Raw genomic sequence first — 17,211 nt, forward strand, 5'->3', positions numbered from 1 at the left:
TCTGTGCTGTAAAAGCGCAGCTATAGCGGCCTAGGTGCTGTTCGCCCGTAAGGGGGGGTTATACTTATTTTTAATTTTGCTTAGCCATTAGAGGATTTAATTAAGGGTTTACTAGAGGGGTGCCTAAGGTTTACTAGACTAGCGGAGCTATTCTACTAGCTATATTAGTTTATTATAGCTAACGGTTACTCCCCTATAATTTTAGATACTAGACGCGTCTAATAGGCTTCGTATTTTATTAGATGCCTTCTTAATAGAGGTATTTCCGCTTTATAGTGTGGTATTCGCCCGTCTTTGTTATGGAGGGCTATTGCTAGGCGTAGTTCTAGCGGTCGCGCGCGAGTGCGAGCCACCGTCGTTTGACGTGTGCCTCCCCTGCGATGCATGCATCTTAGGGGGATTCTCTAGGTGTTTTTCAGGGTTCTTTTGGTTGGTTTTGGTCTTTTTAGGCTAGGTGTAGCAAGAGCTCCTCTAATAAGTATAATATATCGCCGTTTACTAGAAATACTACCTATTATATAGTAAATACTTTATAGCAATAGAGCCTGTATATATAGATATAGGCTAGCCCTTTAACTCTAGCGGCGTATATATATACTAACTTTATATAATAATAAGAAATATAGTAACGCCTATAACCTCCTATATTTTACTATACTATAATAACTAATTACCTCTTTATAGGCACTTAATAAATCGCTCGCATTAAAAACTATAAGAGTTTAGTAGTATTAGACCGCCACCTAGCCCTAAATAGGCTAGGTAGGGTAGTTCCTATAAGTTATATAATTATACCCTTATTTAACTATATAGCACTAAGTCTAGCTATATTTACCCTAACTAGTAGTAGTAAATAATAGCTAATTTTACCTCTATATGGGTATATATAGGCAATTATAAGATCTACCGCTTTACCTTTTCTTTATTTACCTTACTTATTTTACCTTTTATCTCTCTAATAACTAACCTCTAACTATGTCTAATACTAAAGTTATACTAGTATAGCGCTAGCTAGCTACCGTATAAAGCCCTTTTACTTTAATAGTTACCTTTTACTTAATATATGCCGTAATATTATATATACCTAACTAAATAAGCGACTTAATAATAATAAAACTATAGGTAAAGCTAGATGTATAGTATAAGGCGAACCTAAAGCTAACTAAAGATGCGGATATTGCCTAAGGCTTTAAAATAAGTATTAAAAACTATAATAGACTAAAAGAGAGGGTTAAAGATATTGTAATTAAAGTTAAGCCTAAGTACGTAATATATTGCGGCAACTTTATAATAATAAAAGAAGGATATATTAAGGAGTTTTATAACTAACTCCTATAATTTACTAATGCTCTATTAGATTAGAAACTATAGGTAATCCTAAAAATTATAGGAAGTGCTTATTCTAATCGCGTAAGGAGGGTATTAAATACCTCTAAGAAACTAAAAAACCTACCTTTATATAAATATACGTTACCCTTAAAGACCGAAGTATAAGATAAGACGACGTTACTTTAGCTACTATATGCAATATAGCCTATGGACGTTACCGTAAACCCACTATATAGTATCCTTTTGCCTTAGCTAGTAACCCTAGTAGTAAGCAACGTAATTAATATAGGAGATATTAAGATTGAAATCTAATTTATAGGCTTAATAGGTAAGTTAATGGTTAGGGTAGTCTAAGTCTTATATTTAATAAGCGGAAACCTATATATAGCTCTAGGTAAGTTATAGAAGGAACTATAAGCCTATATAGAGCTTAATATTAATAGTCCGCCTAAAAAAACATCTATATATTGCTATAGAGATATAAAAACGTTATAATACGGTTAGAGGGCATACTTATTATAGCTCTTAGCGAAATAGCGAAAAATAGTATAAAGAAGGCCGTGCTTATAATATTATTCTTACCTCTTAGCTTAAACTTCTAAGTTACTGCCACTAATAATATACCGCTAGCTATTAAATTTAAGGCGCCTAGATGTAATAAATATAGCGTAAAAGACAGCTAGTAAGTTTTAATATTATATAAGGCTAATAGCAAGAGTAAACTGGGAGAAGGTAAGAAGTAGAGTTATTTAAGATTAGTAGTATATAGCTTTAAGGAAAATAGTAAGGGCGAGCCTATTAGATATAAGAAATTAGATAATAGTAAGACTAAATTAAGTAGATATAATAAATAGCCTTAACTAAGATTAGTAATAAGTGCCCTAGTAAAGGATAATAAAAGTAAGCTAGCCGCGCCTAAGAAGTTAAATAGTTATAAGGCTAACCTAAATAGATATAGGAAACGCCCTTAACTAAAATTAGCGGTAGGCACTTTTATAGAAAGTAATAATAACGAGCCGGTTGTGTGTAGAAGGTAATTAGTAAAGGGAAGACGTAACCTATCTGCCTATAAGCCTATATTAGCAAGTAATAGTAGTACTAAAGAAATCGCCGTAGATAATAGTAAATTGCTATAACCTATTATTAAACCTAAAGGTATATACTAGCCTAATAATATAATAAATAACCCTACTACTGTATTACTAACTGTTAATACCCCTTAAGATATTACTATAGAGGACAGTAAATTGCCGTAATATGCTAGTGGATATAATAATTAGTTCCTATATTATACTAACTTTAAGGATATAAAGAGTAGAAATAAAGATAAGAATTTAGTTAATAATAATAACTAAAATAAGGATTTAGTTAATAATAACGACTAAGATAAGGATTTAGTTAATAATAATAACTAAGATATAGACGTAGAGGAAGAACTTAATTAGTAAAATTTCTTAGCCTAGCTTTATAAGGCTAGGAAGGATAACCTAGATAGCGCATTAGTATATATAATAGAGGCGGATCTTCTACTTACTCTAGAGTATTTCCTACTTGTTTTATTAAAAGCACTTTCTAAAACTGCCCTAATTAAACTCCCTAATTAGGGCCTCGTATTAGGCTTTAAATTTAGCCTATACTAAGTGGTATATATAGCTTGGGTATTTAAGTAAAAGAGGATAATTAAAGGAGGTGGTATCTATGTAGACGAACCTAGCGCGGGTAAGATTATATAAATAATTACTTAATGGCTAATAAACTACTTTTATTATTAGAACGTAATAGACGTTTAAGAGGCCTGAGCCGCTGGGGACGTAACCCGCTACCTACTTAAGATATATCCGCTGGATATAAAATGCTTATAGGTAGTAAAGTAGCCAATTATATGCTACTGCGAAGATAACTTTAAGAAGGTATACCCTATAGACCTATAGTAAGGCTGCTTAGTTGTCCTTATGCTAACCTTAGGCCTGCTAGGATTTCTAAAGGATGTAAGTATAATATTATAAAACGGCGTGATTATAAAGCGCCCTAACCCGCCCTAGATTATAATTCTCGCCCTTAGCTAAAATAAAGTTAAAATATTTGGTAAACTAAAAAAGGATAAATAGCTGTAAATCTATAAGGCTCTTAAGTGGACTAATAAGGAATAATAGGAGAATAATAATAATATATATCTGGTTGGTAAGACTTTCTTATTATACCTATAGGGTAAAGCTAGGTTTAAGAATAATTATTACCTTACCCCTAATATAATAGAACTATTAGTACTAAAATACTTAACCTAATTCCTTCTAATTACTACGCGAAATTATATTACTATACGACTAATACGCGGGTTTATTACTATATAAACTAGTATATAGAAATACCTAAATGGCTAAACCCCTAGATCGTATTAGATATTAAAGAGTATAATATAGGTTAGGCGTATCCTTTAGGACGAATGCTACCTAGACGTAACTAGTAGAGTCTTAATATTGTTTATTAAGGATATAGTTAAGGAGTACTATATTACGTATAATTATAGCCCTACTATATAGGGTGTATCTAGTACGCCTAATAATGGGAACCCAATGTAACTAATGTTGTTTATTATAGTAGGATTAAAGAGGCCTAAGTAGGAAGAAGCTAATAAGCTAAAGGGAACAGAGTTTAAAGTACTGCTTAAGCTTAAAAAAATATCTAGCTAAAGAAGAAGGAATTTAACTATCTTTATAAGGATGCGAAGACTAACTTAACCAGAGTAATAATAGATACGAAATTTAGCGAACTAGCTATATTTTTCCGTATAGTTATTTTAATATTTTAGATATATAGAGGGGAGTTAATACTCTGGTTTAACTAGTAAAAGCTTATCCTAAAGAATAGCTATTTTAAATTAGTTATATTATAGGCCGACCCTAATAATACTAAGGCGGCTATAATTATAGCTATAAAGGACTAAGTAAGGATAGAGTAAAGGCGCTAATATAAGGAACTTCTGGCTATATAGGAGGAAGATAGTAGTAATCTAAATATTAAACCTAAGATACCAAAACTTACCTAAGCCGAGTTATACACTAACGCGAAAACGGTAGTAAGTGTAGCTTAGGTTATCCAATACTGGGACTAGTAAGCCCCTATTATAATTAAGTCTAATAATAAATATAAGTCCAATAATATATGCCTAAAAACTTAGAGTTATATACTTAAGGACCTAATTATTACTAAGTAGACTACTAACCCGCTTAGTAAGGAGTTCACCAATATACTTAACCGCTATTTTTAATAGAATGTAAAGTTCTTTAAAGCTAAAAAAATCTATAATTACGTTAATGTCGAAAAATGGATAGATGGTTTAGTGTGTAAAATTATTATTACTACTTACTTACCTCTTATACTAGCTTATTAGTTTAATAGGCTATATAAAAAATATAGTAAAGATAAGGTGCTCCACTATATAGCCGGTATATTTAATATTAAGAAGGCTAAGGTTAGGTAAACCTTTAATACTAATAACTCTAAGTGGATCCTATTTTGCATCTTTATATTAATTAGGCTGTCTATTAACCTATAGCGCGTAAATTATATTATTATAGTTAAGCTAAGCTATAAGCTCTTAGAGGTAAAGTAACTATTTACTTAGATAGATTAATAAGGATAGACTAAGCCTGTTTACTATAGTACTATTATAGCTAATTAGAAGTCGAGTATTAAGTAAAGGATATTAAAGTTAACTAAATTTATGTTGTTATTGTAGAAGTTGGTATATAAGGAGAAGGCTAATTTAAGCTTAAAAGTAGGCTAAGGTAAGAAGGAAGATACTAAGACTATCTAATACTGGTAATAATTGTAAGAGTATAATATAACTATAGATAGTTTTAAACACTATATATAGTTACTGTTAGGTAAAACCTAAGTAGATAGTTATATAGCCGCAAGGTATAGGCGACCCTGGGGCAACCTAGGGGTAACTCGCCCGTGAGGTACGTGCTCTATACGTGCCTAGGGAAAACCCTTTCTACCTCGCATATAGACTCCTCCTTTTCCCTTAAGGATTCGTCTCTGTCTATATAATATACCTATTATTCTATTATTGGACTCCCTATCTATATTTTTACCTTATATTTAAATCCTTACCAATCCCCTTAGGAGGATAGCCGGTTTAATTTTTCTATAATGCCTCCAAAAAGAAAACCAACGCCTATACCTAACGGTAATACGCTAGCAATATAACCGCAGAACACCTTAGGATCTAGTATAGACAAAACCGCTAAAAGCATACTAGTAGCATTTAAGTTACCTTCTAAACCTTAAAATAATTAGATATCTATAAACGCTAAAGACTAGTTTAACTTATATACCTAGGCTTAACAGGAGCCAAGTAAGGTTACTAGCGTCCTACCTAATACTACTAATATAAAGGAGCTAGATAAGCTAGCTAAGAAAATAGCTAATTTACAGAGCATTATTAATTTAATAAAGCCCTCCCATTGCCTCTTTAGTAAAGAGTATAAGTTATATAGCGAACGCATACGCCGAATAAATTTTAACGCCCTAGTTAAGAAGTTACTACCTAATATTAGCGGTACTACTTAACAGCATTTTAACTGGTAGATCGCCGCAGTTAAAAACTAATTTAAGGTTAATAACGCTAACTATAACTATAAGTAATGTATACGCTAGGCCATTAAAGGTCTTATAAAAGAGAAGATAATTACCTAACTAGTTTATTGCCGGTTAGGCNCTAANGATAAGGGTCCTTTACTATAGGATAAGTTTAAGACTATAGTCTAAGACTAAATTAGGAACCCTATAGTAAGACGTTTTAATAACGCTATAACGTACTATATGGCTATTATAAAAGAGAACTAAAGGTTTAACGTCTTTCTAGCCTATATATATAGCTTAGAGGACCTCTTCTTATATACCCCTTTTGTTAATCCTAAACAATAGGTAAACTTTTGGTTTTTACGCCTTTTAGCCTACCTATAAGCAGAGCTTTTCTGCCAGAACTTTGCCTAACGGGTAAGAACTACTAAAGACCTCTTTAACGAAATCCGCTGTATAGAGTAATTGCTTAATACTATAAAGCTCGCGGAAGATCGCGTAAGTAGTAGCGGCAAATTATTACGTACGAAGCGCGGTTATAGTATAGGCTCTATAGAGTTAGGCTTAAAGAATAGAACCTAGAAAGGGTAACGCTTTAAGTAAACTCCTAGGGAGATCACCTAAAAGCTAGATAGCTTAGGGGACCCCCTAAACGCTAGTGCTATACAGGCGAGTTAAAGGACCGCAGGCGGCTATTATAAGGAACACTAGAAGCAGGCTAACAAAGAGAAGTTAGCTTAGCCTTTAGAAAACCTAAAGCCCTAGTAGCGTATTTCTCTTAACTGCAACTAGGGCCTAATACAGAGGGAAAGAAGAAACGTATTATAGTATATATTGCGATAGATACGCCCTAGGGTAAAGTCCGCCTACGTACTTTATACAATAATAGGTACTAAATTAACCTTATTAATTAAGACGTCGTCCATAAGTTTAACCTACCTATACACTACGCGTTACGTTTACGTAAACCTGTTATACGTTTCCTTAATAACAACCAAATAATAATTTAGGATGCTTATAATCTAATAGTCACCACTAGCAACTCCTAGGGTACCCCTCGCACTATTAGCCCGCAGACCTTTTAGGGCGGCTTATTTAATAGTTACAATATAGTCCTTAAATGGGATTAGCTCGCGGAAGCAGATCTATTAATTAGCTTCTATTCTAGATAGTTTATCTAGGGTACTTTAGACCCTAGACACCTCTAGATAGTCACCCTTAACACTCTCTTAGTAAACATTAAGGCTAGCGAAACAGTCTATTCGCTATAGCTAGAAGATTCCTTTTTTACGCCGGTTATAAACATAATAAAGGACCTATTGTTATTAATAGCGAGTACCTATATAGACCCTTTGGACGTAAAGACACCGGTTATAAACACAGTAGAGGACCTACTATTACTGGCAGCAAGTACCTATAAAGACCCTCCGGTGTTAGCGCAGATCACCTATATATAAGGGGGAGGTAATTAAAACCCTAAAACTATTAAGTATACTATAGTAGAGCTATATATACTCTTAATGCGAGCACACCTATAAAACGCATATCGGCCGCACCCTTTTCTTTACTAGCTTCTGGAAGCATACTGCTATATAATAGTCGCTTTAACCTCTATAGCCCCTAGCCTACCAGATATATATAAAGAGGAAATTAATGTCTTCTTTAATAAGCTAGTAAGTATATTACTATAGAACTCTAAGTACAACCATACAATCAACTTAAAAGAAGGTAAAATGCTACCGTAAATACCCCTCTATAACCTCTTATAGAAAGAGTTATAGATCTTATAAAAGTACCTAGACAATGCTCTCGAAAAGGGCTAAATCAGGCCCAGTAAGTCGCCTGCTAGAGCGCCTATCCTCTTCGTGCCGAAAGTAGACGGTACAATGCGGCTATACGTTAACTACAGACGCCTAAACAAGATCACGATCAAAAATCAATACCCCCTACCGCTAGTCGGCGAACTCTTTAATAGGCTTAGCTATGCGAAGATATTTACAAAGCTAGACCTTTGTAATGCGTACTATAGGATTTATATTAAAAAGGGAGATAAATAAAAGACCGCATTTAAAACACGCTACGGTTACTTTAAGTACCTAGTAATGCCCTTTAGTTTTACTAACGCCCCTATAACTTTCTAGAGCTATATTTATAAAGCTTTAAAAACCCTAGTAAATACCATCTACGTAATTTACCTAGATAATATTCTTATCTACTTAAATAATAAGGATAAGCACGTTAAGCACGTTAAGTAAGTACTATAATAGCTCCGCGCTTAGGGCCTATACGCCAAACTATTAAAATGTATCTTTTATACTAAGAACGTTAAGTTCCTAGGCTTTATTATTACCCCTAAGGGTATTATAATGGACCCTAACCGCGTAAAAGCTATTAAGGAATGGCCTAAGCCTAAGTCCTATAGGGATATCTAGGTCTTCCTTAGCTTTGCCAACTTCTATAGGCGATTTATCTAGAACTACTTAGATACCGTATACCCCCTACACGCATATCTTGCATAGGTATATCGCAACCCAACATTAAATAGGGAGAAGAAGAAGAAGCGTAAGTTAAAAGGGCCTACTAAATGGTATTAACCTTAGTCCTAGCCTAACGACGCGTAGTAGGCGTTCTGTAAGCTACGCGCTGCGTTTATATAGGCTCCTTTACTTCGCTACTTTAACCCTAATTTACCCCTAATAGTAATTACTAACGCTTTTAACTATACCTATAGCGGTATACTTCTGCAGCCTTAAGGGTAGGGAGATTAACTCTACTAGCACCTAATTACTTATTATAGTTAGAAGCTTACTAGCCTAAAAGTATAGTATAATATGCACAATAAAGAACTACTCGCTATAGTGCAATTCTTTAAGATATAGCGCCATTACCTTAAATACGCCGCGTATATAATACGCGTGCTCTGCGATTATAATAATTTTAGGTACTTTATAACTACTAAGAGCTTATCTACTTACTAGGCCTGGTACGCTAAGGAACTAACTAAGTTTAATTTTAAGATTAAATATAAGCTAGGTAAGGTAAATCCTACTAATATACTATTCCGGCGCCTAAATTATACCAAAAGCTTTAAAGATAGTAGTAAAAGGACAATCCTTAATGCTATGCTGCCTATATTATAGTAAAAGTTGCGGGTTATAGGCCTTATGGGCGGCCCTAGTACTACTACACTAAACTAGTGAGTAGCATACGTGCAGTATGTAAGTAACCCTTATAAACTTAGCGCTAGCAGACCAGAGCGTCCTACTATTCTCTTTAAGACTACTTTAACTAACCTAATAGCGCTTAACCCTAGGGAAAACCCCTTAGCCTAGGCTACGGTCCCCTGCAATAACCTAGTAAGTTATCTACGCATTATATATTACTTCGCTAGTACTAACTTTACGTAGAGTCTTATGCTATAGCAAGAGGTAGTAGTAGCTGCTTTAGCCAAAACGGCGTTTATAGAACACCCCCTTAAGTTACTAGTTAATTTTATTTATAGAGTATAAAAAAGGGACGCCTTTACACGCTCTATATATAATTAGTTAACCTAAAAACGAGTTTCTACTAGTAATAAGAACTACACCCTTAATAATTAAGGACTCCTAAGGTAAAATAATAAGGTCTAGGTGCCGAATTATATACTACTATAATAGGAGATCCTTAAGCGGAATCATGACAATCCTATAGGCGGCCACTATAGTTTTAACCGTACTTTTAAGGTAATCGCGCGGAAGTATACTTAAAACGGTCTTACTTAGGACCTCTATAAATACCTAGATAATTATAATACCTACTAACGCTCTAAATCGCGCCGCTATAAACCCTATAATAAGCTATAGCCTCTTTAGGTCCCCACCTAGGCCTAATAACATTATTTACTTAACTTTATTACGGATCTCCCAAAGTCTAAGACTCCTAATAGCGTAGAGTATAACTCTATCCTTATCCTTATAGACCATTTTATAAAGCTAGTACGCTACTATCCAGTGCGTAAGATAATTAATGCTACGCAACTCGTAGAACTCTTATTTAGAGTTTTTACGCAAATAGGGCCTCTAAATAATATTGTCTTTAATAGGGGTAGTATATTTACAAGTAAGTACTAAAGCACTATGTGCTACCATCTCCGCGTTTAACGTAAACTTAGTACTACATTCTACCCGCAGATAGATAGTTAGACGAAGCGTTAGAACTAGGAGCTTAAGGTATACCTACGTATATTTACAAACTGGGAACAGTCCAATTAGGCCTCCCTACTTAAAGAAGTAGCCTTTACCTATAACTCTAAGGTCTATACTATAACGAAGCGTTCCCCTATTAAGCTCGCCTATAGCTAGCTACTAAACGTCCTAGATAAAGTCCTAGATAGCATCTAAGACGCCTAATAAGGTAGGAAAAGGTCTAAGTTAACGAATGTCTAACTTATAAGGACGCATTTATAACGCCTACGCCTTACATATAAGGCAGCGGCGGCGTTAATAATGCACGCCTAAAAGCTTTAGGTAAAATACTACAATCGTTACCACCTAGCTAAGTACTTCGCCGTTAGTAAACAAGTCCTACTCTCCTCTAAGAACATCCGCACAAAACGTCCCTATAAAAAGCTTAACTATAAGTTTATAAAACTGTTTTAGATCCTAAAGCGCGTAGGGTAGTAAGTATATAAGCTAGAGCTTCTACTTACTATAGCATAGCTCTACCTAGTCTTCTATATCTCCCTACTAGAGCCTTATAGGTCACGCCCTAGGTTTTAACCCCCAGCAGTAGAAGAGCTTAAGGAAGGCAATTAGAAAGTAAAAGTAATCATCGCCTATTAGGATCGTGCTAAATAACCGCAGTACCTTATTAAATAGCTAGGATGGCTAAATAAGTATAATAAATAGAAATACAAGACAGAACTTAAGAATTGTTAATAACTATTAGATAAGTACCGTAAGCGGGACACCCTAGCCTTATAGCCGAAGCGTAGGCGAAAAGCAAGCGCCGCTGTTAAAATATAACCTATATTAAAGCGGAGCAGAGGATATCCCAAGGGATTAAAGAACAAGTAACAATTGCTATAAAAGCTACAGCGTATATATAGGGTGAAGTTTTAATTCATTAATATCCTATATAAGCTATACTCTAACATAACCTAGTAATGCTAGTAACTTATAGGCGACTTACAGGCGAGGCTACGGCGTATACTAGCAACGAAGCTTAACTTAAAAAGCACCCTTCCTAAACCTAGTCTATTACTCTATACTAGCTAAGCAGATTATTTATATATTAGAGAATAGGCCTATCTATAACTAGGGTCCATTTAACTAAGGTCTATAACCTGCTAGTAACCTACCAGTAGTAACCTATACCGACAACTTATATACTATTCCACGTATATACTATACAGATAACACATAAGGCTAAAGCATAGGTTAGCGGCGGGTCTAATAGGTATATAGCCTTACCGTCCTAATTTAGCTGCATATAAGTAACCTATAACCTACCCGCGAAGTATATACGGCGCTACGCCGGTATAGCGTAAGGACAAAGTAGGGTTAGTAGCGGATTTAATAGGTATATAGCCTTACTATCCATAAATCTAGCTATATGCGAATAACCTATAACCTACCCACGAGGTACTAGCGACCTGCCTATATAAGCGAGCTTTGGAATATTTCTAGTTTACCAAATTTAGGCGACAGTATTAAGCTCTACTAGCTCTACCTATTAAATAGACCAATTAGGATTTTCTATACCGGGTATATAAAATTACTACTAGCTCAGTTAAATACGGGGAAGTCTTAGCAAGGCAAATCTAACCAATTAGATAACTTTAACCGCTAGTTAAAGTTCCTTAACATCTTCGCGCCGCGTATATGCACTACCTGTCTCTCTATACGCAAAATTAAGACGCTCTTTCCCCTCCAAATTTTTTCCTTACTAAGGTTTTTTATGGGGTTTTATTAAGGCTTAAGTATATAAAGGATTAGGGACAACCCTTTTTAAAAGGGGGGGGTATTATTAGGTAAAACCTAAGTAGATAGTTATATAGTCGTAAGGTACGGGCGACCCTAGGGCAACCTAGGGGTGACTCGCCCGTAAGGTACGTGCTCTGCACGTACCTAGGGAAAACCCTTCCTACCTCGCATACAGACTCCTCCTTTTTCCTTAAGGATTCGTCTCTGTCTATACAATATACCTATTATTCTATCATTGGACTCCCTATCCACATCCTTACCTCACAGTTACTATATAGCGAAACCTGTTATAATTATATAGTGGCGTATATGTGGGTTAAGGGACGTGTTTTCTAGTAACTTATAAGTAGTAGCGTAGCGTATATAGTAAACTTAGTTAATTAAAATGTTTTTAGTATTATTATTTCTAAAAGAGCATTAAGCTGTGTTATGGGACTAATATATATTGTTATAATTTGGCTTATAAGCGTACGCGTATATATAAGTATGGACCTAACCCCTAAGTGACGCGTATATATACTACCTTACCTCCTATATAGATCTTTACGCGATATTAATTATATACTTTCGCCTCATACCTTAACAGTTAGCTTATACTATAATAGTTGGCTTATACTATAATAAGCTGCAGCTTATAGCACTATTATTATTAAGGCAGCGTTTAGCCACAAATTGCAGCATTATTATTAGCGGTATAGCATATAGCCGTAAAATATAACTAAATGCGGCTAAATGCTAAAATCGCTAGATTAGCATAAACCTAACTTAAGATACTAGTAAAAAAATTCGTAATATAGAGCCTTAGCGAGATTTTTATAGGGGTAGTAACTTTAATATTTATTAATAAAGTATATATAAAATATTAAAATTATTAAAATTATAAAATTATACTTTTATATATACTTACCAATATTAATAAAGTATATATAAAATATAAAATTTATAAAATTTATACTTTTATATATGCTTAGTAATCTTATAGTTAGTAGCTAAATACTAAGACTTAATTATAAATGCCGCATTTAGTAGCTAAATACTAAGACTTAACTATAAATGCCGTATTTAGCAGCTAAATGCTAGTACTTAGTTATAAATGCCGTATTTAGCAGCTAAATGCTAGTACTTAGTTATAAATGCCGCATTTAGCGGCTAAATGCTAATATTTAATTATAAATGCCGTATTTGGCTGCTAAATGCTATAAAATGCTGTAAAATGCTATAAAATGCTAGAAAATGCTAAAATGGCAGAAAAGTAAAATTAAATGCTGGTAAATTTTTTCCTGACGACTAGTCTACTCCTTTATAAGTAGAGGGGATACGCTCCTCCGGGGAGACTTTATTAGCCTCTTGAGGTAAAGGCGTTATTTTAGGGGGTAAGGAGGTATAGCCCGTTATTGTTAATTAATAGCTATACGTTCCCTCTATAATAGATTATAAGCGATTAGAATTATAAGAGGCTAGTTTAACCGGAATGTATAATTATCTAATTAATAGTATAGAATAAGGGTTATAAGTAAGTAGAAGATAAGTTAAAGGTAGAATAAGCTTTATATAATAAAGGGCAAATACTTTCTAACCTTTTTTATTTAGAGACTAATCGCTAGTTCTTCTTTAGAGGAGAACTAGCTCCCTATATAATCCTTTTAAGACACTAATAAAACCCTTCGCCCCTTATCTATCTGACCATATCTTCTCTATAACATTAGTAGGACATTAGTAAAACCTTTATCTATTTTATTTAATATGTACCTTTTAGGAGAGCCCGTTATAGCTATATAACTCTTTTAAGTAAAAAGAGGTAAATATATTAGCCTAGTTATGGATAGGAATAATATAACTTAATAGATATCTATACTAGATTAAAGCGGTAGAATTAAATCTATATAACTATAAATAAGTAAAAGAAATAATAAAATATTTCCTTTTTAGGTATATAAAATAAACAGCGTATTAAGAGCAAATGCTATAGTAAATATAAGACCTTGTAGAATAAGGCATAAGTAGCACTAGGGAGTACTAAATAAGGTATATATACGGGCTTGTACGAGAATATGGCGAGACTAAAGGGAGCGAAAATATGTAATATAGTACTAGTGCCCTTTAGGCTTAGTGCCTCCGGGCGGAATAAACTTCATCATCATCACGCTGATACTAAATTCTGACCTATTAAAGGTAATTCCTCCCACCATTCTTTCCACATTCAAAATATCCTCTACCATTCGTCTTTCTGGAGTTTTGTCTTCTCCCTAACTTTTATTGTTCTCCTCTCTCGTTCACCTGTGCCAAGCTCTCGTCATCTGCCTTGCGCATCAGGCCATCATCGCGCTGCTACAGTCGCTATTCATCCGTCATGTCGACAACAGTTGCAAATGACGGAGGTGCAGCTCCCGTGGCGACAGCTTTGAATTCGGGGAGGCCAGGGAAGTCGAGGACTGCTATACCTGCACAGACGGGAAACTGGGTTCTTGGAAAGACGATTGGTGCAGGTAGTATGGGCAAGGTGAAGCTGGCTCAGAGGGTGGAAGATGGTGAACAGGAATTCCTCACAGCAGATTGGCTTCTGCGGTCACGACTAACCGCTATTATCAGGCTGCGGTCAAGATTGTCTCTCGAGCAGATCGAGAGCGAGCCGATAATTCGAAAGAGATCCGCACAGCACGAGAAGCCGCAATTGGCACTCTCTTAGATCATCCGTACATATGCGCTATGCGAGACGTTGTACGCACGACCGATCATTGGTATATGCTTTTTGAATATGTAAATGGCGGACAAATTCTTTATAGATAGCCAAGCAGCTATTAAAAGGTTACAGCTTAATTCTCTTACAGGAGGGCAAGAACTAGTCTTTAAAATTACACAAAGCTGTTCCTACCTAGCTAGTAAGAACGTCTCTATTAACTTTTACTGGGTTCCTAGCCACCTAGAAATTTATGGAAATGAAATAGCAGATAAACTAGCAAAGAAGGGCCTCTTAAGAAGAAAAATACCATCCTCTTATACCTCTTTAGCCTATATAGGGAAGCTAGCAAGAGAAAAGATACTAGACTAGTGGAAAGACAATTGGCAACAGAATAAAAGTAAAGGAAAACACTACACTAGAATCTGTAAAGGAAACTACTCCTTTTCTCTTAAAGCCCCTTAGGATAAATATCCTAAAAGGCTATAATCAGCTTTCTACCAACTAAAACTAGGAAAAGGCTTCTTTAAGTCCTTCTTTAAAACAATAGGAAAGGACAAAGAAGGTAGATGCTTTAGAGATTGTACTACTGTACAAACCCCTAAGCACCTACTACTAGAATGTAGGCTATATTGGGAAGAGAGAAAAGAAATGCAAAGACAACTAGGTTCTTCTTTATCTCTAAAGAAGCTTTTTTATACAAAAAAAGGAAAGGAAGTACTTTTTCTATTTCTAAGTAAGATAGGAATAGCTACTGGAAAGTGGCTAATAGCAGAAGGATTTTCTTAGGAGGTAACTCCTATTAGAATCTAAGTAAAAATAATAGTAAGCAAAAGGACAGAAATAAAATACAAAAAAAAGGATAGGGATAGGCGTTAGGATTTCTTATTTTTTACTGATTTCCTACTGTCTTTTATTACCTAATAGTTGTTAGCAACCTAGTGTTTACTAGGGAGCGGTAAACCTCTAGCTTAGAGGTTTATAAACTACTAGGACATAGTTACTAGTATATATTAAGCTGCCTAGAAAGGATTCATGTAGATAGGACTATAGCGCCATAGCCTAGAGGCTGCATGCGCAGTATTGTACGTAGTATAATACAATGGATTGAAAAAGAAAAAAAATGGCGGACAAATGCTCGACTATGTAATCCCTCATGGAAGGTTGAAGGAGAAGCAGGCCAGGAAGTTCAGCAGGCAGATCGCGAGTGCTTTGGACTACTGTCATCGAAACAGTATTGTTCATCGGGACCTGAAGATTGAGAACATTCTGATAACTAAGATGGGTGATATCAAGATTATCGATTTTGGCTTGAGCAATCTATTTGCTCCATGGAACCATTTGAAAACTTTTTGCGGGAATTATTTTCCAGCGCCGGAGCTACTGCAGGCCAAGGCATACACTGGACCAGAGGTTGACATTTGGAGTTTTGGCATTGTGCTCTACGTTTTGGTCTGCGGGAAAGTGCCATTTGATGATCGGAGTATGCCAGCGTTGCATGCCAAGATCAAAAAAGGAATTGTGGACTATCCAAATTGGTTGTCACCTGGTAGGCCAACTTCGAAACAATGCCTTAGCATGTGTGATGACGATGCGCAGAGTTCAAGAGCCTGATTTCACGGATGCTTCTCAAGGACCCGAAGCAGCGCGCAAGTCTGCAAGAAATCATGAATCATCCTTGGATGATCAAAGGATTTGGATCTCCACCAGAAAACTATCTTCCAGCCCGCGAACCCCTTCAGCTACCCCTCGATCCCGCCGTCATACAAGCAATGACCGGCCCCGACTTTGGACCTCCGGAATTGATACAAGCTCAATTGACGGAGGCGATTGAGTCGCAAGCTTACCTGCGGGCTGTTCGACTGGCTATACACGAGCGCGAGAACCAAGGCCCAAATAGAGATCCGGAGAAGAAGAGGGGGTTTGGTTTTAATTTTTACAAGAGGAGGAATTCGACGACGAGCCAAGATACACTCACAGCTCCGAGTTCAGAAGACTTGCGGCTTGGCAGCGATCCGATTAAAGCCTTTTATCCACTCATTTCTGTCTATTATCTTGTTAGAGAGAAGCAGGAGCGGGGTCGACTTGCAACAAACCCAGGAGCCACGAGCCTCTATGAGCAGGCGAAGCTTTACTTCAGATACCAGAGATCCCAACGAACATCCCTTCCCCATTGGTCTCAACGACTGTGTCCAAGCCTTCTAATGGGGGATATTTCCTGGCTTAGTAACCATCGAAGGCATTCTTAGCCAGCTCAAAGTCCCCATGGTCGAGTTACAACGTTGGATACGGCTTTATTTTATAAACTTAAGCCGGTGACAGATCACGCACACCCCAGGGCGGATCATTATGTCGGGATTGGAATTTCGCCATTAACCCAAGACCGTTTCTGTGTCCATCCTATTAAATCCAAGCATTAATAAGGAGGGTGCGGATATTGATAAAGAACGTAATGCTAAGTCCGTATATATATCTCTATAATTCTCCTTAGTGTCTATAGTCTCCTACCCTTAATCTAAAAATTTAGGTCTTAGACCTTAAGCTACTATTAAGGGGAGATAAACTTAGTAACTACTATTAGGGGGTATTACTCTAGGGGGGGAGAGGAGGGGTCGCTTAGGGGTAATATATAGTCTCCTATTAGGAGCCGAA

At 35.7% G+C, this 17,211-nt stretch overlaps 2 protein-coding genes across 2 annotated transcripts; both read left to right on the plus strand.

Annotated features, from left to right (window-relative positions):
* The first annotated feature begins 14,069 nt into the window (after positions 1-14,069).
* Positions 14,070-14,877, plus strand: K441DRAFT_651580 (Pkinase-domain-containing protein). Its single transcript, XM_067647222.1, has 2 exons — positions 14,070-14,418; positions 14,472-14,877. Exons 1-2 carry the CDS (start codon positions 14,233-14,235, stop codon positions 14,667-14,669), a joined length of 384 nt encoding a protein of 127 aa, XP_067510089.1. The 5' UTR covers positions 14,070-14,232; the 3' UTR covers positions 14,670-14,877.
* Positions 14,878-15,840: 963 nt separating this feature from the next.
* Positions 15,841-16,892, plus strand: K441DRAFT_692387 (Pkinase-domain-containing protein; the record flags this gene model as incomplete). The annotated part of the gene is made up of 2 exons (XM_067652567.1): positions 15,841-16,108; positions 16,159-16,892. The coding sequence occupies 2 exons, from the start codon at positions 15,841-15,843 to the stop codon at positions 16,806-16,808; spliced, it is 918 nt and encodes a 305-aa protein (XP_067510090.1). The 3' UTR covers positions 16,809-16,892.
* Positions 16,893-17,211: the final 319 nt, after the last annotated feature.

The sequence above is a fragment of the Cenococcum geophilum genome, assembly GCF_001692895.1.
Source record: "Cenococcum geophilum 1.58 unplaced genomic scaffold K441scaffold_2, whole genome shotgun sequence".
NCBI lineage: Eukaryota > Fungi > Ascomycota > Dothideomycetes > Gloniales > Gloniaceae > Cenococcum > Cenococcum geophilum.